Raw genomic sequence first — 27,000 nt, 5'->3', positions numbered from 1 at the left:
TAAAAAAAAAAAAATCTTGATTTTGTGAGAGAGGTGCAGAATCAGTAGTTGCAAAGACCAGCTCAAAGTCTTCATACTTGTACCCAGATGCATTCTTTCAGCCATGGAAAGTGAACTCCCCAGTCTGCAGAACAGTCCTTCCATATGCCACTGCTCACTCCACCCAAACAGGATCTCTAGATCATTAGTTCTGAGCAAACTCAAAACAACCACCCACCCCCCCCCCCCCCAAAAAAAAAAAACACACACACACACTGAAGAGGGCCATGCAGACCAACAACCAAGTGATCCCTGCCTGACTCCTCACTCCAGAACAGAATGCCCACAGTCCCAGACAAGTAGGGACATCACTTTCAGCTTCACACAATGGCCCCATGCAAGTCATCTGCTGCTTGAAAGTGCTTCAGGAGATTTTACATGTATTGGTAGGAGGAGTTTCTCCTTGTATTGATAAAGGAGATCTGAACTAAACCTGATAGGAGTCTTGTACAACCAACTAATGAAGATACATCAGTGGCAGTATGCCTTCCAATTCTTTTTTGGGTAATATCAAATACGGCTTTCCATTAAGACTGCTTTTTTCTACTTGTTATAGATGATTAAAATCAGCAGAAGCCAGATCACACCAGCCAAAAACATAGCCTGCCTTTCTAAGAGCATGATGGGTTATGCATTGATGGTTCTTATCACAGAATGGTAAGGTTGGAAGGGACCTCTGGAGATCATCTAGTCCAACCCTCAGCATAGCCTGTATGAGGATTGAACCGCGACCTTGGCATTAGCAGCACCACACTCTAACCAACTGAGCTAAACCTAACCCCCTTATATTATACATGGGACTTGAATGGGTGGGAAAGCAGTCTAAAACAGGCCTGACCAACTTTTCTCAGCTTCCTACTCTGCAGAGCACTAGGATACCAAAAATACATCCGCTAAGAACAAACCCTCACTACTAAAATTCATTTGAAGAGGTATGCAGGGAGTCAGATGGTCTTTAAGTTCACTTACATCTTTTTGGAAAGAAAACACCACAAGGAAGACTTTTTTGTTGTTGTTGTTGTTGTTGTTACTAGAGGCTAGCCTTCCCATAACTACTCTAGCTCACTGTAGCCACCTGAGGCAAATTCATTCATGCACCTTCATTATTAAAACATGTAAAGTACTGAAAACTGAGAAAAATTGATGTTCTAGCAGAGACAAAATTGACATTCTAGCAGCACACTCAATGCAAAAGTCAGCAAGACTTGAGGCTAGTAAAGCTTTAACAAAAAAAAGCTGCCAGTAACATCACATTTTGCAACAGACCTTTTTGGTATTGTTTGTTATTACCTAGTCATAGCTCAACCAAAATGCAGATGAGCACATCATTTCAAGATGCTGTCACCATAGTTTGCTTTTCAGAGCATTTCTTCTTAGAAGACATTACAAGAAAAACTTATGTAAATATTTTATTTTGCCTGTCATCATTTTGGACAAGAACATCACTTTTCTGGGTCTTTTAATAACATACTTATATTACGGTTCATATGAAAAACAAGTATACACTTCACCCTATGGGTTTTAATTCTTCACTGACATTCCTCAGCTTTTGTCAACCCAGATAACAATAACCCAGAACTACCCAACTCCCATTACAGAAGCGTTGTTTCAGATTCATGGATATTTTCACCAATTTGGTTAAGAGCTATAGAAGCTTCTATTAATAGCACTTTGGATTATCAAAGTGCAATCTGTTACTGTTGTTTTGAATTTAACATCAAAAGCACTGGAAACGCAACAAATGAGAAGGAGAAATTGTAAGCAACAAGGACAGACTTCAGTGAAAGACTTCTGTTGTACAACCTCACATGATGATCGTTGTGTAATCCTGATGTAAAAACGCAGCAAGCTTTCTTAAAAGACAATACCAGTTATCACCACAAGGGGAAGCAGTTTGTATTCCAGTATGCTGACAGTGAGACAGCGCACCACAGCTATTGCTATCACATTTAGCTCTCCTCCAGTTTACCAAGACATTTGTTTTACGTTTTCAGAAACGGACTGTAAACAAGTTAAACTGAGAAACATTCATAAGCAGGAAAGGGACAAATACTGTAACACAACAAAACAGTGAAAATGTAGTCAAAACACAACAAAACCCCAAAACTCTACTAACATTTAGTAAGACCAGACTCAACCACTAGCTTTGGCAAGTAAATGGCAACAAAGGTATTACCTGCACGAGAAAAACATCTGCCCTTTTGGGCAGGGCAATTCTGCTCTAGCTTTAGAGCAAGCAAAAGTCAAGAGATATATATCTGCACAGAGATTATATGTTAAAAATACTGAAACACTGAACCCTGACACAGATTTAAGAAATGTAGTAAGCAGCTCTCAGGTATTACAAGGAGCTCGGGTCTCGTGTGGACTCAAGACTGACATTTTTATCCAGTCATTTTGAATGCCATACATTACATACAAAAATAAGAAGCAAGAATGCTGTTTTGTGCAGTACAATCTTACAAGATCTCTTCAAGTGAAATCAGTTTTGTATTTTCAGTTTCATCTCCTTTCAGAGCTGGAGAGTATTCAGTAACTTACTTATTCAATTCCAGGACGGACAAGCACCTGCTGCACCTCCAACAAAAATGCCATCTATTTCAGGTCTGGCAGAAACAGGGAATTAAATTCCCATCTAAACTGCAAAATGACTCCTTATCACACACAGCAGAAAAAACAACACAACAAAAATTACTTTTCTGTTCTACTTTTGTAACATTTATAATAGAACCCGTGCAGCCTCAAATCAAAGTTGTTACAAAATTCTGCAGCCAAAATGTACTTATTTTTAGAAAAAAATGCAACCAAACTGATGAACACAAGGTATTAAAATCTTCAGCTATACCACCTCTACCTACCAAAGCTGGTAACAGATGGGGAAACCTCCTTCTCTTTGAAGAACTCCAACATACTCTTGACTTGATAAAGCAAATCTAGATTTTTTTTATTTTTATTTTTTTTAACAATTTGCCAAGACTGGAATGAGAGATAAATAGAAGGCACAACAATTTTGCTTTTTTTATACAAATACAAACTAAACATGAAAAAACTCCCTATTTCAATAAAAAATTTCACGAGTTCAGGAAAAGTGTTTTAAGAGTCAAGTTCTAGACATTTAAAACCTATCCCACAATCCAAAATTTCCAAGTGGTAAAACAGTAGTTAGAATTCCTTTCCGTGATCATGTATCAAAAGAAAAAAAGATTCTACGGATACTCATTATTCCACTTTTACAGCGCCACAAAGAGAAAGATGAATGTCAATTTTTCAAGTGGCAATATCTCCAGACCAGAGGATGTTCGTATGACCCTCAAGGGATAAATCAATAGTTTTTTCCTGCCCTTGAAATACTTGCCAAGTACTATATTTTCCTACAGGCTCTTGAATACATGCACGTGAAATATTATTCCACTGACTGAAATGCACCCAAATTCAGTAGAGAGGGGGAAAGAAAAAAAAAAAGGAGAAAAACAAAAAGAAAACATTCCTTTAGGAAAGACCACTGGTACCAAAAAAATCCAGTCCATAAGTTTGAAGTAAGGATATTCAGTTCTTTTAAAATCCACTTTTCCTAAAACGTTGTTCCACAAAGTTGGAATCTGGGACAAGGACTAGAAAAAAATCACAAAACCATAACACAAACAAAAAGGGGCCAAAATAGTATCAAACGTAGCAGTCTATAACAGGCTAGGGCCACATTCCAAGGCTGAAATTCACAAATCTGCAGGAAAAAGGGTTTGCGCCACCATTTCAACATCCATGATGCATTCACTGGCGTTGCCCGATCCCCCTTCCAGCTCCAAATCCTGGTTTCTGGGACAATCCTCCACGTGGAGGCCCCCGAATCCCACCTCCCAGCCCCCCACGAGTGCCTCCAGGTCCACGTGGTCTGTTATCTCTGCGGTCACCCTCCCTGGCAGCTCGTGTTTTCTTCTCCTCCACATTCAAACGCACCTCTCCCCTGAACATGATGGGCTGCAAAAGAAAGCAGAACAGATACTTTCATTAATGATTCATCTCTAACTCTACAATGTCAAGCTGATTCCTGCAGCACTGTTGTATCCCTCTCCCCAATCCAAAGTGAAACATTTTATGAATGGGTATAGAGACAGAATGGCTATGGTTAAAGTACGCATCCAGTCTTATGCTTTCCTGGAGAAGATAATATATATTAAAAACATCCACATGTGAAAACATTTGAGACTTTTCAAAAGTTATTTCAGGCATAACACTAAACATTGACACCTCTTCTAAAAGGAATTAAGCTATTAACAGTACGCTACTTTCATCAGTTTGTGGCAATTCACAGTTTACCATTGGGCAGAGTCCCAGTTGATTTTTTCTTTTGGCATGAAAAAAAAAAATGCATAGGCCACCCAGGCTAGTGAAGTCTTTCACTTGTATCAAGCTCAACACTGAGAACTGCAGTGATAAGTGGTGACTTAAGAAACCTCACTGAAGTGAGGTGAGATCTTAATGTTTAAGAACATCTGTTTGCACAAAACACTAGGCTCATCTGCAAACCAATAAACAAATCCACATCCTAGCTCCCTCCCCCACTTAATATAAGGTCAGAAATGCAGTGGCAATACCATAGTATAGTAAGGATGTAAGGAAGAAAGGAAGTCCCTGTCTGGTGAAAAGCTAGGTTGTAAGGAAGAACACTGCTGAGCTGTTATGCTGCATGTGAATTCACTGCCTACCACCACTCCATACAGTCACAGGGTGAAAACTTTGCATTAGCTATCACAGCTGACAAGCTGAGCAGGTACCTCCTGCCTTTGTTAGCAGAATTTTTTCAATCCAAATACTAGTATAATTTCTCCCATTTAACCTCTTCTACTTTCAAAACCAAGATCCTACTTGTTTGTAGGATCCAATTCTCTCCATCCTGTCTCCCTGAAAGCTGTTTACCTGCTTTCTGCACAACTCAGCAATTTTTCACTGGAAAAAGGCTCAAAAGATACTGAAATCAGTCTATAACAGATAGATTCACATTTGCTTAAGTAGTTACAAGTAACTAGCAGGCAGAAGGTCTTTGCCTGTAGAAGTCATAGAATCACAGAATCAGTAAGGTTGGAAGGGACCTCTGGAGATCATCTAGTCCAACCTCCCCGCTCAGCAGGGTCACCTAGAGCATGGTAGACAGGGTTGAATCCAGGAGGGCCTTGAAGATCTCCAGAGAAGGAGACTCCACAACCTCTCTGGGCAACCTGGTCCAGTGCTCCGTCACTCTGCAATGCTCTACAAGCCTTAGAATAGAAGGGAAAGAAATATCCCTACTTTAAGATGTGTGTGGAATTAGAAGGGCATTGGCTGAAATATCTTTTCTTGTTAGAGGAATACAAAAAAAAACATTACCTATTAGTAACAAACCAACAAGCACACTGACTAGAAGTTTATTTACCCTGCTGCTAAGGATCTTCTGAACTGGTTCAGGATCATCAAAAACCACAAACCCAAAATTGGGAAGTTTTCCACCACTGTTGATGCGGAGTTCAACAACATTTCCATAGCCTGCAAGAGAAAAGCCAAGTTCTTGGGTCATACATTAGAATGTCCTGCTGACCACGCACATGGCTGCAACCCCCATACCCCGTGAGAAGTATGGCAAAGCAAGTAACTTACTTTGGAAAAAGTCTTTTAGTTCACTTTTATCCACATCATGGGGAAGGTTCCCAACAAACAGTTGATGACTGTCTGGGTATCTCACAATCCGTCTAGTTTCCACATCACCTTGTTCACCATCACGAACTTGAGGTTAAAAAAAATCATGTAATTTAAGAAAAGCAAGTCTCCACAATAATCAAAAAAAAGTCACAGACAGAATTACCACATTTCAAAAGTCAGATTTCAAACTATTTTTACATACAGACAGAGAGAGACAGACAGAGAGACTCTAGCAAGTTTTTAAGAATAACTGTCACCTAACTGAAATCAAATGCCTGAGGAGAAACTTAGGTTTTTCAGAGAACACTAGTGAAATTCAGCTCCAAAATGTGGTATATTCAGGCCAAGCTCAATTAAAATATCTACAAAAGTAGCAATTTTTTTTAATTACTAGCACAGTTGGTGACATTTCCAAACTTTAATCAGCCATCACACTGTTTCCTGAAATCATTAAATAAGCACAAAAAATTTATTCTTCCCAGCTTTTCTTACTTGGTCTAGGACCTCGCTGTGGTGGGATGCTTGCTCGCTGCTCCCTCACCCTCTGATCTCTCTGAGGTCTCTGTGGTGGAGTTTGAGATTCAGGCTTTGTCTCAGGGCGAGGCTGCATAAATTCATAGAATTTAACAGGCAAGAATCAGATAGAGCAGTACAATTCAGCTTTTAGAGTTTACTAACAATTTCTATTAATAATCTGAATATGAGCGGGAGTGCTAATTTCAGGTTTTTCACCAGTGGCTATAAAATACATGCTGCATGTTAGCTTACGTATGTTTGCATTGCTTGTGGCATATATGCTTATGGCTTGTATTCTCAAAGAAAACAAGTCACTCAACTGCACTAAGTTAAAATTCCTAAGTTGCCTCATTCACAATTATGTAAAATAAAGTGCCTGCGTCCAAAGTACTGCAACAATTAAGCAGATAAAATTTATTACAACAAACTGACAAAACCACAGTCTTGAACAAGCAAAGGGGAAAAAAGTTACAGAAGCTGCCTCACCTTAAAAAGAGGGTGCACACATTTTAGATAGCAGGTACAGTCTATTCACAGTATCTATTCACATGAATATTCCTTTTATCTCCAACAGGAGGAAAATTCTTTCTCAAGCAGAAAGCAAAGGACTGACATTTTTATAATGTCTATAAGGACATGTTGAATTTGAAAGCCTATTGAGCCTCTCTGAAAATTCAGATAAGTGAGTAGATTTCACTAGATTGCCCCCACCTCAGCTTATTGCCAGCCAGTTTGCCAGTAAATGGCTCTTGGTGCAGGATTCTTACCTGTGAGACGGGTACTTTCACAACATGAGGTGGTATTCCTGATACTGGAACAGCTCCACTGGGAGGCAGGTTCTTACTGGTTACTGATGCCCATGAAAATGTCTAAAGAAATAAAGATTGTTACTCATTGAGATGATTTTATTCTTCTGAAATACATTCCTGATGTTATAGCTAATAGACTCAAAATAATAGTAACAAAGTTAAGATGTTTGAGATTTTAAATTCTGGATCCAGCCACTAGCAGTTTCCTCACAACTTTCTAAGAATCTTTCCAATTCAAAAAAGAGTTAGTATAGCAGTAACACAGTCACGCTTCCATTCAATTTCTATATTCTATGTAGAACTGAAGTGATAAGTATCCCCTGCTAGGAATAGTCACATCTTCATTCAGTATGTGATTGTGGCCTGTTCAAAGTTTCAGAACCCCTCCTTACAAACAGATGCCTTTTTTTTTTAAGGGGATTGCTTTTTTTATTTTTATAATATGCAGCCGTGCTTAGGTCTCGATATTTTGATCAACCAGTTACTAAATAGAATTTTAACTACTTATCGGAAAGCAGCCAAGGGGAAGGAGCCAACTGTTCATGAAGAGCCTAATTTGGACCAGGGCAGGAGCCACGCACATATACACACACCCCCACCCCCACAGAAGGGTCAGATATACTGATGAAATCATCACATCATAGAAAGGAGCAACCAATTTTCATTACCCTAGAGTCCTCTTGCACTGCAGGAGCTGGTTCAGCAGGAACTGGAGAAGGACTCTTCTCCACAGCCTCTTCTGGAACTGACTCCTCCAGTGCTGGCTCAGATTTTTCTTCTTGCACCTCTGATTCAGGTTCCTGTTCTGGTTCTGGCTCTGGCTCAGGCTCTGCATCTGCAGCTGGTTCATCCACGTGTTCTTCCAAGTCATTGCTACTAGAGAATAGCACAAAAAAAAAAATCAAGCAAAAAGGCAATATTGCATTTCATTCCATTAGCATGTGGTAAGAAATGCTGCTTTTCATATTCAGAAGTTAAGTACGTCATATCCAAGAGAAGGAAACAGGTAATCTTTTTAAATAAGGCTACACTGCACAGGGATGCAAGTTCTTCATTGTCACTCTACAGAATGACAAAAGTATTACATCAGCCGAGAAATCTGCATTCAGCTTAATACCTGCTTTTTAGGCTGCCCTACTAACAGAAATCTTGGATTGTCAAAGAATGACTTTACTGCTACTCATGATTTTATTTGACCACAGACCTGTTCTACAAACTATCAGACAACATCTGACTTTACCTAATAAGATATTATTACCTGACAGTCTGCTCATAATAAGCACCACTATCATCAGGAACAGCCTCAGGTGTCTGCTGTCTTTCCTCGGGTTCCTCCCCCTCCTCCTCTGATTCTAAGTGAAGTCAGAAAAAGAAAAAAAAAATACAGCATACACATCATTAGTGCTCGGTGCTAACCTAACACACCTTCCACAACACACAGATGAAGCAAGTCTCTGCTGAAAAGCAGAGTTAGGAAGCACCATTAAGACATGACACAAAATAGAAACTTCCTAGTATTTCTGCTGTCACTTCAGTTATTCAGTTTTGACCAAAGTCAAACAGCATTTTTCAAACTACTTAAAAAAACAGATTTGTAGTCTACACCATCAATTACTACCACTCAAAAAAGGTCTTAAGAGTTTTTTTAAAAATGCCATAGCTGGAAGAGAGTTATGACATTCAGGTGATTGCTATCTTTCTAGCACAGCTCTTTGCTGAAACCCAGATAGCATAGTAAAAAAAAAAAAAAAAAAAACAAGGTAAGAGTACAGACCAGGAAAAAAACTCCAAGAGATCACCAAGTTTAGTGCTGATCTGCTGTCTCAAAATAAAGGGATTTCCTCTGGTCTGGGAATGGAGCATTGAAATAGACCCAAGAACAAATGTTAGTAGAACTATCCAAAAAATTCCTGGTACTTACCCTCTGGAGGCTCTGTGTCAGAGTCACCAAAAACCTCATCCTGGTAGCGGAAGATGTCATTATGGACATAGAATTTGTTTGCAACAGAACCCTTAAAACAAAACAAAATGAGGAACTGATTCAACTACAACAGTTGCAAACCCCTTCCCAACATTACAAAGTTTACTACCAGTGGCAAAGTATGACACCAGTCCTGTTAGTACTGTCAGTGTCATGGGAGACAGACAGTTGGTGATTCCTACAAAGGATCCCCAAACAGGAAGAAAAAGACAGCCAACTCAAATGAGTTTAACTGCCTCTGAAGCCTGTTGTCAAACAGAGGAAGTATTTCTCATTCCACAAAAGTTAGGGAAGAGTGCTATATTATAATCACAGCTCAGATGATATCCCCTGACATCAGGGTAATTAATATTAATTAGAACAACTCCAGTCACAGATCAGCATAAGTGTAATTGACTGGCAGCCAAATAAGGCTGAGAAAGCAGAAAAGTCTACTTTGAGCCATTTATGTCTCTATTCCATGCACTGGACCAAGATGTATGGTCAAATCTCAGAGTCTGATTAAGGAGAAAACCCACAACTTGCTCAATGGCTGTATTTATCAATAATATACCTTCAGAGATATGGTAAAAAGCAAAACACCTTTGATAAAGTAAAAGGATACAAGATCTCTGCCAAGATGAAAGCACTGTTACAGCAAGCTACCAATCCACCATAAGAGCAATAGAGCATTTGGAATGGAAAAAAATGGAATAACCTTTAAGTTTACAGGGAAGGCAAAAAGTCTGTACAACAACCACTCTGAAAGAGAGATCTCAACATGGCTCCTGGAGCAAGAATTCTGCTCAGTCCAGCTGAGAAAGGAGCTGTAAGTTCCTTCCTTACAACCAGGTCTTATTGATCCTATCAGTTAAGTCCTAGAAAGATTGACAGCTAAAGCTAAGCAAAAACTTAAGTCTTCCATAGGCCATCTTGATTACTAACAGCTTAGTACAACGGCACAACTAGAAGCAGAGAAACTAGCGTGGAGTTACTTTAACACTGTTTGCTGAGGTCATAATTCATTATGTTAATAATGAAGTAATAATGAAACAAGAACAGCTTGAGCAAGTTGTCCTTCCCACATCTTAAAAAATACACTCAAACTTGTCTCTTTCAAGAAAACGAGTTATTCAGGGGAAAAAAAAACAGCATTATACTAGCAAGTCAAAGACACACCACAGCCATGCTCAAAACTATAACTGCACACAAGAAGATGGATCAATAGAAAGAAATTCATATAGCGCTTTTAATTCTGGTAGTTTATAACAACAAAAGAGCAGGAGCCAGAGCTTCTGCTGTCCGAGGTATCAATTCTTAGCTCCAAAGAAGAAACAGTGAAACTGAAAAATAAAACAATCTTGCAACATCACTATCATTTACAATTATGTGAACTGTATGTTGAAAGTCACCTCAAACCCAAGTTAAAGCTTTCTGATTCCATAAAGTTTGGAGTCTGTCTTTAAAAAGCAGAAAATATTTTTCCTTCACTAGTCCTTTCTCATATCAGTTGTTAGGAGGGCAAATCAAAGATAAAATAACTTTAGGTATCTGTAATGCTTGTGTGTTCTAATAGGATACTTACAACCATAAGGACGACACTCATGGTTAATCTATTAATATACAGAAATAATGCAATTTAAAGAATCTACATAGTACTACCATTGAATTTTGTGGTAAACTATCTTCCTGGTCCAACCCTCTGGACTCCAACATTGAACCAAACAGGCTGCATATTAATCCTGACATGAAAGTAGGCTTATAGTAATATTAACATCCTATATAGCATACCTCAGGTGCAAGTACAAATGTTTGCATGAATCTGCGCACTGGCTGCATGTTATTGGAGAGCTCTCCCATCACCTGGACTACAACACCATCGTTGAGAGTAGCATGAGCATCCACATGACGGATCTTTGTGTGGCAATCCTTGAAATTTAGTGACAGCACTTTCTTGTGGATATCCTAGGGTGGAGGGGAGGAAACAGAAAACAGGTTACACTGCAAAAGCTACTTCTGCTAAGTCAGTGGTTTCCAAACAGTCATTTCCAAAGAAAGTAGGAACATAAAACATTTAGTTTTAGCTTGTACTCCAAAACCCTAGAGAGAAAAGTTTGGCAGCACGATCTTTAAGTTTGCTTTGCAAATATTTTCACATTATGAACTTTTAAAAAGGAGATATATCCTGACTAACTACTGTTGTTTACTATTAGGCCGTTATTTCTCCTAGTTTTCCTACAGGAGGCATTTAGACAAAGGTGACGAATCACATGTGGGTATGCATCTCAACCACAAGGGAAACAAAAACAAGAACAGGATGTTTTTCAAGTACTTACAGATTGCCCGTAGACAGCATCAGCTGGTTTTCCATTGGAATCCAAGCCACCATGGACATAGGAAGAGTTTTTTCCATAAAACCTGTTGGAAGGAAAATATTTTACCACCACAACGCTTTGTTGAGTAGGAACACAGAGCCTCTAAGAATGCACTATGACTATTAAGTTTTCTGTCTGAATTACTGCAATACAGCCTTATAATTTCATAAGCCTTTTTTGCATTCCTCAAAACAAAAATCATAAATCACACACACTTCTCTAAGCTGTAGCATTCTGATGTCTGATGCCCAAGCACTAACAGCCAAGTGTAGAATCTCATGGGCTCTAGGTAATTCAGACCCATTCTTTCTATAGAAAAGGTCTAAACTCCAAACACAGAGCTGAAGGCTTCTCTCAAGCTCTGGTTTAAAGTTTGAGCAACAAGCAAGTTTTCTTCATCTAGAGTAATGGAAACACTGCAGGTAAATCTTCATTTTAAAAACAGAAGGATTAGAAAGTAAAGTGTCATAAGCATTGTGGTACTCCATTCTGACAGCAGATACAAGGCTAGAATTGTAATCTATGGCATGCCTAAAAACTTTCCTGCAACCTGGACAGAGAAGGTTAGCTGTTCAACATGGAGAATAACTTTGAAAAGTCTCCAAATATTCAAGAAACTTGAAGTAGTGTTTCAGGAACCACTTATCTAGCAACTCAAAGCACAACAAAATAAAGCAAGTCTTCAAAAGTCTAAGTCTAGTAATGTAGGACTAACAATCAAGTTGAACAAGAACAGTTTATTTAGGTAACAGATTGTAGTTTGCTGTATAATCACAATTCCAGTAATTTTCCTTTAAGAACTAACTACTGACATGACTACTGGCACACAGCAACATACAATAGTTTAACATTTTTCCCTAGTCAGAAGGCATTATATCAAAATGGACCACAAAAATGTTTAGTTAAACATAGCATTTATCCAACTTCCATTTATATCAATCACATCTAAAGATGTAAAGTGACACTTCTAGCTTATAATTAAAAAAAAAACTTTAATGCATGTATAATAGCATTTCAATAGCAATCAGAGTAAATTTTCCACAGTATTTTCTAATGTTCATATCATTTTTCTGCTTCTTGTGATCTTTATTATCCATGCTTTATTCCAATTGATCAAAACTGGGAGCAAGTTACATTCTCAGTCTGTCTTGGATAAGCCATTTTTAAATACTCATCTTAAACCCAGCTAGCCAAGAAGAGAGAAATGATTTATTCACTGCCTGTAACATTCCTCCCCCAAAAAACAGATCATGAAGTGATGCAGAGTTTTACCTGTGCAAATAGTCAGGTGCTTGGTTCAGTAGAGTATAGTACTGCCTCACGAATTCCCGCCCGACCAGCAGGGGACTTGGCTTCTCCATCACCATTTCTTTGGTCAACTGAAAACTAAGAACAATAAAAAGCTCCATAAAACATTTATATTTCACATTGTTGTACACATACTAATAACACCAGCCACATAATCACAGTGTAAAGCACACAAAATCTATTAGCAGTTTCACCACAATAATCAGTCCAACTGATGCTTTCAGAGTCAATCAATCACTGGTGCTGAAAAGAGGACTGCTGCGTAGAGAATCAGTGGTGCGAGAGGATGCATGGGTAAGGTAGTTTAACTCAACATGCAAGCATTTAGTTATCCTATGTACCCTCAGTAAAAAGCAGGTGGCAAGCAAGTACAGTTCTCCAAGAGGATTTGCTAGGTGGCTAAGTCATGTACAGTTGATCCAAGTTCTAGTTACCTCCCTTGACTTCACAATCAGAATTAGAAGTCAGATGTTCTAAAGCAAAGCCTATGCTACTGTATTAAGGGTATTTTAAAAAGGTCAAAGCAAGTCCAATCTATTTTTGTCAAAAAGCACAGCACTCCTACAGAGCTTATCACTCATATTTAAAAAGAATATCTGATTACATTAAAATAACTATGCTACGGACATAAGTGAACACTGCTCTTCTCTTGCTACCCCACACTCAACAGATCATTTATCACTTAAATCCAACAGATCAGTCAAATTAACAGTACCATACCTAGAGCCAGGGACAAATTAGTCTATTTACCATGTGTCTGATTTCAATGGATCTGTAAATTACAAAAAAGCCTTTACAGCTGGATTACAAAATATGTACATCTCCAGTGCAAGTCATTCAAAAAAAAAAAAAGCACATAAATGTGTTTCCTGCCTTTCAAATACACATAAAAAGAAGTTCAGACCAATAGAGGAAAAATATCAATACCAGATCACATTCTTGTTCCTAATATAGAAACAAAAGTAGGTTTTTTGCTTCATATGCCATTGCCAATTATACTGACAGGTAGCAGAATGGGAGCTTAGCTGGCAGTTTTGCTGCTGATGTGTTACAGACTATACATTAGCTGACTTTTCTGCTCTGTAGTGCTGACAAAGAAAAAGCTGGCAAAAGCATCTGCAGTAAGTCAAGCAGATGTTATCTAAAGGGAGTTAAAAGACCAGGTGTAACACTTGAAAAAGAAAGCTTCCTTCATATTACAGACATTCTAACCCCCTTGCCTTTACACAAGGCTTTCCCAAATCCATGGTATGCAAATTCAATATGTACAGACTTCAGCCATGTCCCACAAGTCAAAACAAAGAGGTTCCAAACTTGAGTCCCTCTAAAAGGCAACTCAGGAGTCATCATTCACCTGTTTTTATTTAAGACCATGCAACAAGAAATAGCTCCAAGAAGTGGCAACATTGGCAAAAAAAAACAGATAATGGAAATCAAATTAAGTAGTGTTCTAGCACAGACTAATCAGGATGAAGATTGCAAAGTGTATGCCTTGACAATTATGCTGGAACAAGCTTTCTCTTGTCACTGCACAGAACAGCATTTTATATCCTAGGTAAACAGACTTACCCACAACCAACATGGTCAACAATTAGGTAAGGAAGTGGTGGATGGTGTTGGCAACCAAAGGGTCTGAGGTGCTAAAAACTGAATGGACCTTTAACCAACAAAAACAGGCTGAAGTGGAATTGCACCAACTGTATGCATGTAAATAAGGAAGTACCTATGGGACCACATCGCGGGGAAAGCTCTCATCCCTTTTCAGGGAAGACAGCACATCAAGGTCTCTTTCTGAAGCATCCGTACACTGACACACAGCACAAAAAACAAAACAGGATGAATTAGAAGCCTGTATACACTTACAGGGCTACAATCTCATTGGTATTAGGAAGACATGGTAGGATAGTTTGTAAGATTGGAGTGCCATGATGGATGGGTACAGGCTCCTTATGATGGAGGGTCCTAGAAGATGAGGAAAGGGAATTGCTCTTTATGTGAGAGAGTATATCCTTCTATATGTGAAGCTCTGCATGGTGACAGGTGAGTGCTTCTGGGTCAGGGTTAGTAGGCAGACCAACATGGGTGACACTAGTGGGTTTCTGCTATAGACTGTCTGATCAGGAAGAAATAGATGAGGACTTCTTCAGTTGTCTGAAGGGGGCTTCAGGTTCAAAGGCCCTCGTCCTAATGGGTGCACTTCAACCCCCTCTGCATATGCTAGCAGCATAATACATCAGGATACAAGCAAAACAGGTTTCTGGAGTGACAATTTCTTGACACAGGAGATCAAGGACCTGACAAGGAAGGGTACCCTCCTGGACTACATACTTACAAAAATGAAGAATTGGTCAGAGATGTAAGAGTTGGTGACAGCCTTGGCTACACACTAAGTCCAAATCAACCTGCCAAATTCCTTCCACCTCAGACAACTGTAGTCTAGTCTAGTGCCCCACATACTGTGAGCAAAAGACACTAATGTTTAACCTTCTGACAGAGCTTACAGATAATATATTTGAGGATGTGTTCATACTCAAGCTCCTAGCAACGGTCAGTATGCACAGCATCCAACCTAATTGGACATACAGGACAAATTTCTACCTTGGAAGTAGAGTTTAAGGTTGAAAACAAGATACAACTAGAATGCTTTAATGCAGCAGCAAAAATTAGTACAGTTATACACACAATGGGCTTTGTTTTGCTTCAACAACAAATGACTAGACAGTTATTTGCACTACTTTCAGTTCATAAATTTAAAAACAAATAAATTCAAACTCTATCTATTTTGGCTCAGAAATGCCTTTTTTTCCTCTCCTCCTAAGATTAAACATAGGGGAGAAAGATCTGACAGGCTCCAAAAGAGCACATACAGGAGCTCCTGCTCTCCTAGTATGAGGAGTACCAACTCCATACAAGAAGTTTTACTTACTTGATAGGAGTACAGAAAAGATAAGACCAGAAGTGAACTACCACTGAAAAGGTTTTGATATATTAAGAAGCTTTCAGTTATTTCATAATATTTTAAGACCTAGCTATGCCAAAAGGAAAGTGATACACTATGGTTGGGTCTGGCCTGCAAGAAATGTTCAGATTCTGCAGACCACTTTCACTGCAGGAAGTTGCTAGTATCTGCGGTTTTAAATAAGTCTATTAAGTGTAATACATCAAAAATACAGATGTCCAAGACTAACATAGTCTGAAGTGAAAAGAACTCAATTATGAACCCTATGCTACTTTGTTGCATGCTACAATATATTCCCCACAAGATATTAGACAGTAAGGAAAGCAATACCACAGGGATAAACTTTGAGCACCACTGATTTTCTTATTTGACATTTGTTTCTTGTAAAGTCCTTGTGAAACACCATCATTACAAAGAGGGCAGTATGACACCAAAGCAGTGTAAGAATGGCAGACAGATGTGAAAACCTTCACGCTTGGGTCCAGTTGGCTTAAAAGACAATACAAGCCTAATTGCTCCAAAGAAGTTAAAAATCCTGCCTGTTTTGTATGCTTACAATTATAAAAGCAGTTCTAGCATGTCCCCCAAGATCAGTCTGACCAAGTTCTGTATGAAAGAACACACAGAAATTGCCTGATAACCCTATTCCCCACCTCCCCAGAAGGCATAAGATTGTTTCTTTATGGGGAAAATAAATAAATAAATACTTTCCTCTGAAATCCAAGTTCATTCTTAATGACGACAGTAGGCAGATTTTCTATTCAATTCTGTCAAATGTTGAATCAGGCTCTGAAAATTATTTTCAATTGGTTCTATAACAATGTTTTAAAGTTTGACCTTCAAGCATATTGGTAAACCATTACCTGCAGCTCTCAGATCTCAGTTTACTATACATTTCAAATTTTTGTCTCAAGTGAAGGAGTCCTCATCATATTAGCCAACTAGCAGTCATGTCATCTTCCATGATCTACTTTCATGTTCTACTGAATTGTCTTAATACTGTACTGAAGATGTGCTGAAGGTAAGTTGCCTTGTGCTGACAGAACTAGGTGTATTTGCATGCCAAAAACTGAAGGTCTGTTAAGGTGTTAAAAAAAAAAAACACACACACACACACACACCATCAGAACTGATTCTTAACATGGAAGAGGAATAGCATGGTGCCCAGTTCTTATTAAGCAGGTCTGAGAAGAAATGGGAAAAGCCTTTACATGACCTAATCAGAGGACAACAATCTGTTTTTACCCTTGCTGCACCTGCTGCTATTCTGCCAGCTACCATCTGTTCTTGTTCTCTAGCCAGCACAACCTGAATGATGAGCCGTATATTTCCACAGAGAATACTTGCTCCCTACTACTCATGAACAAGTCATTACTACTCCCCTATTCTTTGGCCTAGGAATATTTCAAACAATATTTTTGCTATACAGAACAAAATAGTATGAAGCAATTGAACTATCACCTCTTTAATCCTTTGAGCAGTTTATCCACACATTTTTTGTCATTTGAGATAATGATGAAAAGGAAGAGTTGACAGGAAAAGCTGAAGACCACATGATTTAAGATTCACTCAGAAACATGCATTCATATCATTTCACCTATGTAAGATCAATGGAGTAACTCAATGTCAACTCAAGTTGTAACAAACATTACAATGGTTCTGCAGCAAAACCCAGCCCTTTTCTTAAGGCTAGAGATTTAATGGAAGACACTCCCTTATACTGGTTGTCACCTGGCTGATGACAAATTCAGCCATCTGTTACAATGCTTCTAGTTAACAAAAAAAACCAGTGCTAGTCACTGAATTTCTAAAGTAGTTATGTAATCAGAACCATTAAGTGTAAATTCTATATTAGCAAGTTTATATTTAGCCTCACAAAACCTATTAGCGTATTAATATTCAGACAAAGAACAAGCTCAAAGAACATCTAACAGCTAGTATTGATTAGCATATTTTGAAGAGCTTAAAGTGCTATATAATGAAAGTGAACTAACCATTAGCTATCTTTAAAAAAAACTCAGAGAAGTTTGAATCTTCTTTCTCCTGGACTTCCTACATATACCAAAAAAAAAAAAAAAAAAAAACCACCACTCTCCCCCATGTATGTTATATACAGTGTTAAAGCTCTCAGTCATTGCACAACACACTGATATAATGATCCAAAGGACAGGATCAACTGAAATCAAATTTGAAGTCAGAAAATTCCAAACTTCGTTTCCTAAAGAGCATGGCTATTTTAAAAGCCTTCTGACAACAAAAGTGACAGTGCTAACAGAAAGATAAATCAAAATTTAATCATGAGCATATACTAAGTGGCCATGGTTGAACACCATCCTTGTGCTGTCATTCACCACCTTCACTTCCATACTACTTAGACTATTTCTTATCCTGAAATGGAAGTGAATCAAAAAACAAAAGTTACTGCAAAGCATTACAGTTTGGCAGGAATATTAGAGCATTCTACACTTTCTTTTGGCTGTTAGTATACTGTAAGCTGACTCATTTGATATTACATTCCTCCCTGACTCCACAAATTGGTGCAGTTTCAGAACTGAAAGTTTTTCCTCCTCCTTTTTAACTACAGGTTTAACTCACTCATATTTTCACAGAGCTGTTACACTATTTCCAACATCCCAATCAACTTCTACAAATCACAGTTCTTATCTTTCACTATACAAAGGCAACTATACAATTTATGTGCTCCCCAGATGAAGATCTTCCTGCCCTCTAAACCTGAAGGTCAAACTTCTCATACAACTCTACGCTTTCATTTTGATACCAATCCCTTAACATAAAGATGTTTTTCTGAAAATAATGAAATGCCCAGAGAAACTTACACAGAAACGGGCTATCTACATATAAGCACATTACACAGCTGGAAAATCTGAAATTTCACTGGAAGTTAAATATCTGGTCAATAGTTAATAGGATTGCGTATATGAAGTATCATTTGGGATTTCTTCAGGTTGCTTAGCAACAGGTGAGAATGCTCAAAGCCACAAATCATTTATCCATATGGAGTAGCCAGCATTAGAAGCAGTTACTACTGTTGCTTTGGACAAGAAAAAACAGTCAGTACAAGTAAAATCACTCCCTAATACTACTCCCAAGAGGCATAAAATAGAATATGTAAGTTAATCAACAACAGAAGTGAAACAATTCCCATTAATTCCCACTCTCTACATATTTTTCATGACTACTGCCTGCTACTGGTGCTGACTAAGCTAAGAAGAGGAAGTTGATACCTGTGTAAACCATGATACAAACCATTACAGAGCAAATAGCAAAATACAAACAAGCTAAACTTGCATCACTAGGCAAATTCCAGAGCTCTTGTCTCAACTGGGGATTTATATCATTACACCAGCTTGTTCTGAAGTAGGAAGAGTAATATAAACCTTTTCAAGGAAATGTATATTTAAAACATCACAAGATACCAAATACACTAAAATGCGAGATGCCCTTATTTTAAATATAGCCTCAACTGTGTGTGTCGGGGGGGGGGGGGGGGGCGGGGGAAGACTGTAGTTGATCTCAAGCCTGAGTTATGAAATGCTGAAAAAGCATCCAGAATAGGTGAGCAGCAGAAGTCCCAAAACACTCACTGCTTTTAAAAACATGGTCTCATTACTGTTCTCTCAAACTGGGAAGAACTAGTCAATGTCACAAGGAACAGTCTCACAGCAATACAGTATGCCTTAAATCCCTATATAGAAAAGAAGACAGACTTAACTGAGAGGCAAACATAAAGCAAAAGCCATTACAGAGAGCTACTTGCCTGCAACTGGCTACGCTTCTTAATATTTTGACAGACTTAGAGGGAAAGAGTTCTGAGTGAAGTGATCTTAAAGGTAGCATTATTTTACAATAGAGGGAAGAGACTGAAATTGTACACACCAGTTCTTTACATCTAATCTCTTTGGAAGCAAGAGGCCAAAAGCTAAGCAATAGGGTAATCCAATGAATAATGAAACATTTAAAGATCTAATTTGCCACAAATTGGGAGGTTACCAGCCCTCAACTTTCACTAGCATCTCCTGGAAACTTGATGTAGTCCATAAGACATAGCTATTTGCTAGGAATTTCTAGCAGCAGGCGCTCCTCAAGCAAGATCAGAGCAGCATCAAATGCTAAACACAGCATGTAGACAGAGTAGGCTTTATATTAATAATCTTCTTTCAAAACCAATGCCTAACAAAACATGGGTCTGGGTCCTCAATATTAAAATAGCCATCTTTTTCACTCACTACAGCAACTAGTGCCTACTGTAAGACAACCATGCAACTTAAAGGGAGGCAGTGCCTGAGTTCATAGGGTACTTCAAACATGCCAAAGAGCTGGATCCTATAAATCAGTCAGGGACTGGAATGCTGCACCCTTCAGCAAATGACTCTGTGCCTTATTATCCTGAGCCTACAGACAGGCAGAGCCCATACCTGAACCTTTTTAAAGCTCATTTAAGCATACTGACAAGGGGCACTATCAAAAAGCTAGGCACTATTCCAGTTAGCAGATAGACAAGAAGAAAATTGAATTAGAAGCTTAACCATTTTCTAATCAAAGTATCAAAATGATCGAGATAAGGAAGTATCTACTCTTAAGTGTAATGAAAATTTATTACAAAACATAAAACATAATTCCAATTTACATTTAACACTGCCATGCTAGTGCTGAAAAAAACCTCTGCTTACCAACAGCAGATGGGAAGCCTTACCCAGCAGCAAGGTACAACCCTTTAAATACTAAGAAAACAAATAAACAAACCATGCATTGCTGCAGAAGAGCTGTCATTCTAGAAATCAGCCTGTGTTTTTCCTAACAAGCCTAAGTGTGAACCACAAGTAAACGGATTCAATGGAGTCTGTCCCTTTGTAGAGAAAATTCAGTGCCTCTTTTGCTGCTTGGCAGAGCTGAACAATAAGAAAAAAAATGAAGTTTTTTACTGCTATTAGTCCACATCTAAATGAACAGTGACCATTTAAGGGGAGTAACTTCGAAAGCACTGTGTTCAAAAGCAGGGAAAGAACACAGAGAGGACCAACCTAAAGCACAACTTAAGCAGAGACCAGCGTATACACTTATGCAGCAGGGAGCAGTGATCCTGGGAAGCAGAGAGAGACCCTTTCGGTAGGAAGGGGCATAAAGGCCCTATTACTGTCCAAAAATAAACAGCAAGTTAAGTTCGGCTTAAAAGTAAAGGAAAACAAAACAAACCCAAAATGCATAGCCCAAGGAACCTAAAGTTTTAGTATTACAGGGGAGAGATACTACAAGGGTCTCATCAAGTTACTTTCCTCAGATTCTCCCTTCAACACCTTGCCTTCTCTGCATACAGGGTCTACTCTGCTTTTTTAAAGCTCTCAGCTGTCCTCTAATTTTCTATTTTTTGATCCAATCATCACTTCTATTCAGCAATGTTGAGAAACTGGGGACACCAGGAAAGAAAGGATGGTATCTCTGCAGAGAAGTAGCATATACATTTGATTTCTTACTCAGAATTAGCATCAAGGAACAGATTTTATTATAAGTCAACACTTGTAACAGCTGCTCTATGCCTGTGACCTAGCAAGGGCCATCTTTCAGCAGCCAAATACCCTCAGTTGTTCCCCTTCAGACTGCAACTAAGCTATTTAGCATTGCTTTTTGTAAAGTTTTACTGTTTTGTGTCACATGAGACAAGTACCCACAGACTTAGAAGGGACATATCTAAGTTATTTCTTCTATTACAAATTGATCAAAACAGAATTTCACAGGCAGCATTTTATTTTTGTTTAATTAATGTATGATACAAATATAGTGGAATGAGAAAATGTTTCACTTCTGTTCTCAGATTTTTCAGTATAGCCTCGCATCTCTTAAGTCATCAAAAGTTGTGTCCCACTCCTTACACAAAGGAAATACAGTAGAGAGGGGGAAGCTGTAGAATACACCAATTTAAAGTTCATATTACTTAAACGTTCTCTCCTTTAAACTGAAAGGAGAGGAAAAAAAAAGAGGGGGAGGAGGGGGAAGAGGCCCAAACTGAGGCTACTTTGCTAAGTTCCTTCTGTGGAAGGACTCAGCCATTGAAAACTGACTTCCTCACAGGCTCAGAAGTGCCAACTGAAGCTCAGTCAGCATTTAGGGATTTTCATGAGAAAAAACTTTGTAAGCCAGTTGTAATCTGCCATGGGTCTCGCCATACGGGTCAGCCACTACTTTTATTTAAAAAAAAACAAGGGCATTTTTGTAATCCTCTGATAACAGCTGCCCCCAAAACAGTCAGAAGTCTGCATATGCACCAATTCCTGCACAGATCTGAGTTCCTGTCTGCACTTCCAAAAGTATAGCCCTCAACTGCTGAAAAGATAGGACTGCTATGTTAAATGAACAGCTCTAAAACCAAAAGGAATATTCTTCCTTCCCTCTGTTCTGCACTAAAGTAGTTCTGGCAACTACTCACATCCTTAGCTTAGGGTTGATAGAGAAAAGCTGGCAATCATTTCACTGGGGGGGGGGGGAATTAAGCGAGGTTGTTGTAGAGGGACCCGCTGTAAGATGTGCTTAGGGCAGCTCATTCTAGCTTAACCAGTACATTTCAACCATTGTAACTAAGATAGGTATGTTACAGAAAAAGAATGGATCCTTCTGATTTGACAGAAAGCCAAAGCCAACATCAACTTCACATTTGAAAATCCAAGTTTTCCAAAGCTTCAGAGAGCATAAAACTCAAGCCTTTGTAATTCACAGAAATATTCCTACATTTGTTTTATAAAAATCCTAAATCAGATCCTCCCAAAGGTTGTTTCTCCTATACTAGCAAGGAGAATTTCAGTATCTAACTGAACTTATTCCAGCCTAACTTACAGAGAAACAGTATTTCTAATTGTAGGTAAAGTTACATTTTAAGCAAGCAAATTTCATCCTACAGAATAGTATCAGTCTGAATGAAGTTTACTGATTTTTTTCCTTTAAAAAAACCTCACAAACTTCGCTTTATGCCTGCACTACTCTCCAAATAGCTTAACTCAAAAGAAAAATAGTTACTTAGACCTTATGACTCTACAACTAGAACAGGTTTTGTTTTGACATCCGAGAGCTGCTCTAACAATTCCAAGCTGGCAGTAGGTCCAGTCATCATCTCCTAGACCTGCAATTTTTCCATTTGGCTCTACTGCAACTTCTCAAAGTAAGAAGCAAAATATTACCCATAATTGGTCACAAGCTATAACACCTAGCTACACAGATGTTAGAGTGAAATTCAAGTTTGTCCATGTGATTTTAATCCAAGTGGGAGCAAAGTATTATCTGCATGCCAAGCAACAGATATTTCTAAAGAGTCAACTATTTCACCTCTTTCTTCACCTTCACAGAGGCATGACTTCAGCACAGAAAATTCTTTACCTTCAAATACAGAGATCCTAACAGTTGAGACTGATCCATCATTCTTATAGATTAAAAAAGGTCAGCATAATACTAGCCATAAGTTAAACCAAAAATAGTAGGGCAACGGGGGGGGGGGGGGGGGGGAGAGAGAGAATATGGCTATCAGCATGAAAAGACTTTAGAATTCAGGATTTCACACTTGCCTCAGTAAGGAATGAGGCTCCTAACAGATTATTTGTATATAACTGACAACTTACAAACTTCTAGTTATCACTCACTGCTGCAGTCCATCAGCCATGCCTTTCTGGAAGAGGTCCAGACTTAACATAGCAAAACTAGAACCTCTGACAAGTATAATATTCATTGTATATAAAAATACTAAGCTATTCTTAAAGAATAGCTTGAAATAAGATTTTTTTTTAATTACAATTAAGTAGCTGAAGACTATCAAGTCTACTAGTAGTTCTGGCAAGAAACTATAGATTACTTCAACTCCAGAGACTTTAGGTAGTCAGCTGTAACAAGTATCAGTTTTCTAGAAAAAACTATCACTTTCACTTTTGACTTAGTTCAAGTACAACAGATTAAAGCCAGCATAACAGCTAGCACCACCCTAAGACCAGCTCTCCTTCAATTTCCTCTCCTTCATTTTCCATTTTTTTATGTTAAAGTCAGACAAAAATGCTCAGATTCTAATATTAAAAACTGCAATAATCAAGTATTTTCTAACTCATCTAAAAGGTCATTTCTGTTAACTTTGTGAATGCTGTCCCAGAGGTATCTACTGTTATGAGTAAAAATACTAGTGTGTACATAGAGTAACATCACCTTTACTTTCCTTAGGGTACTTTCATTAAAAAGTGTTGCTCTGTATGCAGTTGTAACAATTTGCAAGAAGAAAGAAAAGCTCAATTTTTTTGAACTGATCTTCCAACAGATCCTCAGAGACTTCAGAACATGAGTGGTACATAAAAACCAAGATGCATCTTTTCAAAAATGTAAACACACTTAAAAGTCACTCTTAAGAGCCCAAACATGAACTGCAATAAGCAAACCTACAGATCTTTGGAGTATTTTTCAAAAAGATTGCATATAAGGACACAAAAATTAAGACTGCAAGGAAGAGCTTGCTGTTTGGTCAGCTGCCTAAAGATTTCATGTTTAGAACCAAGAGCTTCAAATTTGGAGTATCACCAGTTGCATGATGAACTCAAATTATTGTTATTCTGGCAGCAACAAATGGACAGAAGAGCAGAAGAACAAGATTTATTAAATCACAGTGAGGAAAAAAAGCTTTCCCACTACATACTTATTTTACATTCCTGTTTCTGAGACTGCAATGCCACCAAAAAAAAAAAAGCGTGCAATTCCTTCTCTAAACAAACAAATCCCCACTATCACCACAGAATTCCTACTAAAGAGCCCAAAGTTTACACTTGGCCCATACGCTCGAAGTAAGATTTGTCTGCATGTCTTCTTTATTTTGCTTATGTTTTCTAGCCTTCTAGTGATTAACCCACTTAAAGATATAACCTAGACATAAAAAAGGCAGCTGCCCATTTCCCACAGGCGAGGAACTGGAGACCCATTTGGCCTGGATTTGACATATATAGGATTCTTTTCAAGAAACTTGCACTTTAAAATCTTTAAGATACACAAAATTCTTTAGAAAAAGAATCATAACAGCCTAGAGACCTCTGCAAATCTATAATTGTAGTTTCTAGTGTGCTCTAATTTGTATGTTCTGCTAAACTGTCCTTTAGCAAAAATAGTTCCACCCCATAAGCATACCAACTGAAGCATCTCTGAAAAAGTTGAGTTCAGTTCACAAGACAATCATTTTATTGAGTACTACAGAACTGCCTTATTAGAAAATTCATTCAGTTTGTTGTTTATAGAGAAGGAATAAACAAATAGAAACCTTGGTAAAAAGAAAGATTTTCTGAAAAGAACTTAAAACCAGTTTGTGTCAACTTCTGCACTCACTTTTCTTTGGGATGTTATTCAAAAAACCTCTTGGCAGTCAAAAACAACCCAACATGCACACCAAGTTTGATTTATGGCACCTGGAAGTGTTGCTTTCAGAGCTTGATAGCAGTGTCCACATTTCCTAAAGCTGTCACTGCTTGTGAGAGCACAGGCTAGACAAAAATAGCATGCACTGGAAACATGGCGGCTTGCTGCAAATGCTGCTTTCAACCAATTGTGAAAAAGTCATTTTCTTTGTAACGAATACTCACTATGGGCAACTCTTAACATGAAAGTTCACCAGATAAGCCCATTAAGAAATAATAACACATTATATCATACAGTTCAAGACTAAAATATACAGGAAAGAGATGCTTGAAACCTCATCCCTGGCCTTCTAGCAAATGTATCTAGGGTTTTACAAGAGGCTGGAAAGTCTTCATAAACACACTACTTCGCATTTAAATCTTGTGTTAGTCCCAGATCCAGCCAAGGTCATGCAGTACATCAGGGGCAAGATACATTCTTGCTTTCTATATGAGCTATGACCCCTGTCTCCACCTGCAAAGTTGGAGAACGTCAGATACACACGTACAATCTGATGTACTGAGAGGCTTCTGCAATTACCGAATAGTAGTGCTCAACCTACAGCTAACCCACCATGGAAGTGGCCTACCCCAGCTAAATGCCAGGTCTAGGGGCTCCCCCCCAGCCGGGGGGGGGGGGGGGGGAAGCAGGAGGAGGAGGGGGAAGAGCAGGTTCCGCAAAGCCGCGAACAAAGCTCGCGGTTCCGCATCTCCACTCGGGGAGTGAGGCCCCCTCCCTCGGGTGGGTGCCTCCTCGGGGAGCCTCCTTCCCCCCCCCCCTCCAAAAAAAAATAACGCTCCCGGCTACCTATTTCTTTTCCGAGTGGATACACCATGGTATCCGGCTCCCAGGACTCTGCTTGGCGCTGCCGCCGGGGGCAGGGGGCTCCCCGCGATCCCCAAGCGGGCTGCCGAAGCCCGTCTGCGGGGCAGGCGGGCCGGGCGCCCGCCGCACAGCGCCGCTGAGCCGCGCCGGGCCCGGGGCGTCCCCTGCGCACGGGGCCGGGCCCATCGGGCCGCGGGGAACCCCTTCGCCCCCCCCCCCCCCCCCAGCGCGCGGCCTACCCCCGAATCGGGCAGACTCAGCCAGGCCCGGCGCGTGCTGGCCACAACCGTCCCCGGAAGGACGCGACCTCGCCGCCGGCTGCTCCCCGCGGCGGCCGTTGGCCCTCGCGCCCACCCCCCTCACCTGCGAGGCGGAGCGGGACGAGAGCAGGAGGCGTCACTTCACCACAGGCCGGCCCGACGGACAAGAAGCACCTCACGCAACGGCGTGCTCAGCCGCCGGCTACATATATCCGGCGCGCAGCCTAGCCCGGCGGCAGGCGGTTTAGCCAATAAGAGAGCGGCATTCGCCCTCACTCGGATGCTGGTTGGCCCACCCAGGGGAAAGAAGGCGGGCGGACGACTGAGTGGCAGCGCGCTCCACAAACCACGCAGCCCAGCTCCACAGAGCCGTAAGCGTGATCGACACCTACCTGAGCCAATGGGAGATGGCGCACCCGCTACTAGGGTGGGGCGAGACCTGGTCGATTTCCCTGGCAGCCAATAGAACGACGCTCCCTGACTGCTAGGCGCGAGGGGCGGCACTGGCCTGACCGCGGTAGTGTGGTTGAGCTGCACAGCAGCGCCCTTGAGAAGGTGCTGGTAAACCCCGTTATAGATAGGGGCGGCACCCCGTGCGGCATGGAGCGCGGCGGCCAATGGGGGAGCGCGGCGCGCCCTGACGGACAGGCCGACTCCCGCACGTTCTTAAAGGGGCAGGCAGCCCGCGGCGAGGGCAGCGTTCCGCACCAGCACCACCCCCTGCCGGAGGGACGGGGCCCACGCCCGGCGCGGCGCCTGCCGCCGAGGGGAGGCCTGAAGGCGCCCGGACTTAACTGCGCCGCCCCCCGGCTCTGCACCCCTCGCACCGCCAGCCCCACCACCGTGGGCAGCCCCGAGG

At 40.0% G+C, this 27,000-nt stretch overlaps 1 protein-coding gene across 4 annotated transcripts; it reads right to left on the bottom strand.

The window, feature by feature from the left end:
* Nucleotides 1-1,435: 1,435 nt before the first annotated feature.
* On the bottom strand, nucleotides 1,436-26,349 carry G3BP1 (G3BP stress granule assembly factor 1). Of its 4 annotated transcripts, none has more exons than XM_062587544.1 (12): nucleotides 26,245-26,349; nucleotides 12,642-12,755; nucleotides 11,331-11,412; nucleotides 10,786-10,959; nucleotides 8,956-9,046; nucleotides 8,293-8,386; nucleotides 7,703-7,910; nucleotides 6,993-7,094; nucleotides 6,202-6,313; nucleotides 5,668-5,793; nucleotides 5,447-5,577; nucleotides 1,436-4,014 (listed from the first exon to the last, which is right to left on the bottom strand). In XM_062587544.1, the coding sequence occupies exons 2-12, from the start codon at nucleotides 12,734-12,736 to the stop codon at nucleotides 3,808-3,810; spliced, it is 1,422 nt and encodes a 473-aa protein (XP_062443528.1). In that variant the 5' UTR covers nucleotides 12,737-12,755; nucleotides 26,245-26,349; the 3' UTR covers nucleotides 1,436-3,807. The 4 variants fall into 4 exon arrangements, with proteins under 4 accessions (XP_062443528.1, XP_062443530.1, XP_062443529.1 ...); XM_062587546.1 differs by having other exon boundaries at nucleotides 5,447-5,556; XM_062587545.1 differs by having other exon boundaries at nucleotides 7,703-7,907.
* Between the last annotated feature and the right edge of the window lie 651 nt (nucleotides 26,350-27,000).

This window comes from Rhea pennata, chromosome 14, assembly GCF_028389875.1.
Source record: "Rhea pennata isolate bPtePen1 chromosome 14, bPtePen1.pri, whole genome shotgun sequence".
Lineage (NCBI taxonomy): Eukaryota > Metazoa > Chordata > Aves > Rheiformes > Rheidae > Rhea > Rhea pennata.
The sequence above is the reverse complement of the archived record's forward strand: the minus strand, read 5'-3'. Positions and strand labels throughout refer to the sequence as shown.

Excerpts from the sequence above, each read along its gene's own strand:
- G3BP1 (XM_062587544.1), bottom strand. The coding sequence starts at position 12,736 with ATGGTGATGGAGAAGCCAAGTCCCCTGCTGGTCGGGCGGGAATTCGTG. Across the intron at positions 6,314-6,992 it reads TGAAAGTACCCGTCTCACAG|CCTCGCCCTGAGACAAAGCC; the intron begins GTAAGAATCCTG and ends GAATTTATGCAG. Across the intron at positions 5,578-5,667 it reads ACTAAAAGACTTTTTCCAAA|AACTTGGCTTTTCTCTTGCA; the intron begins GTAAGTTACTTG and ends GTATGACCCAAG.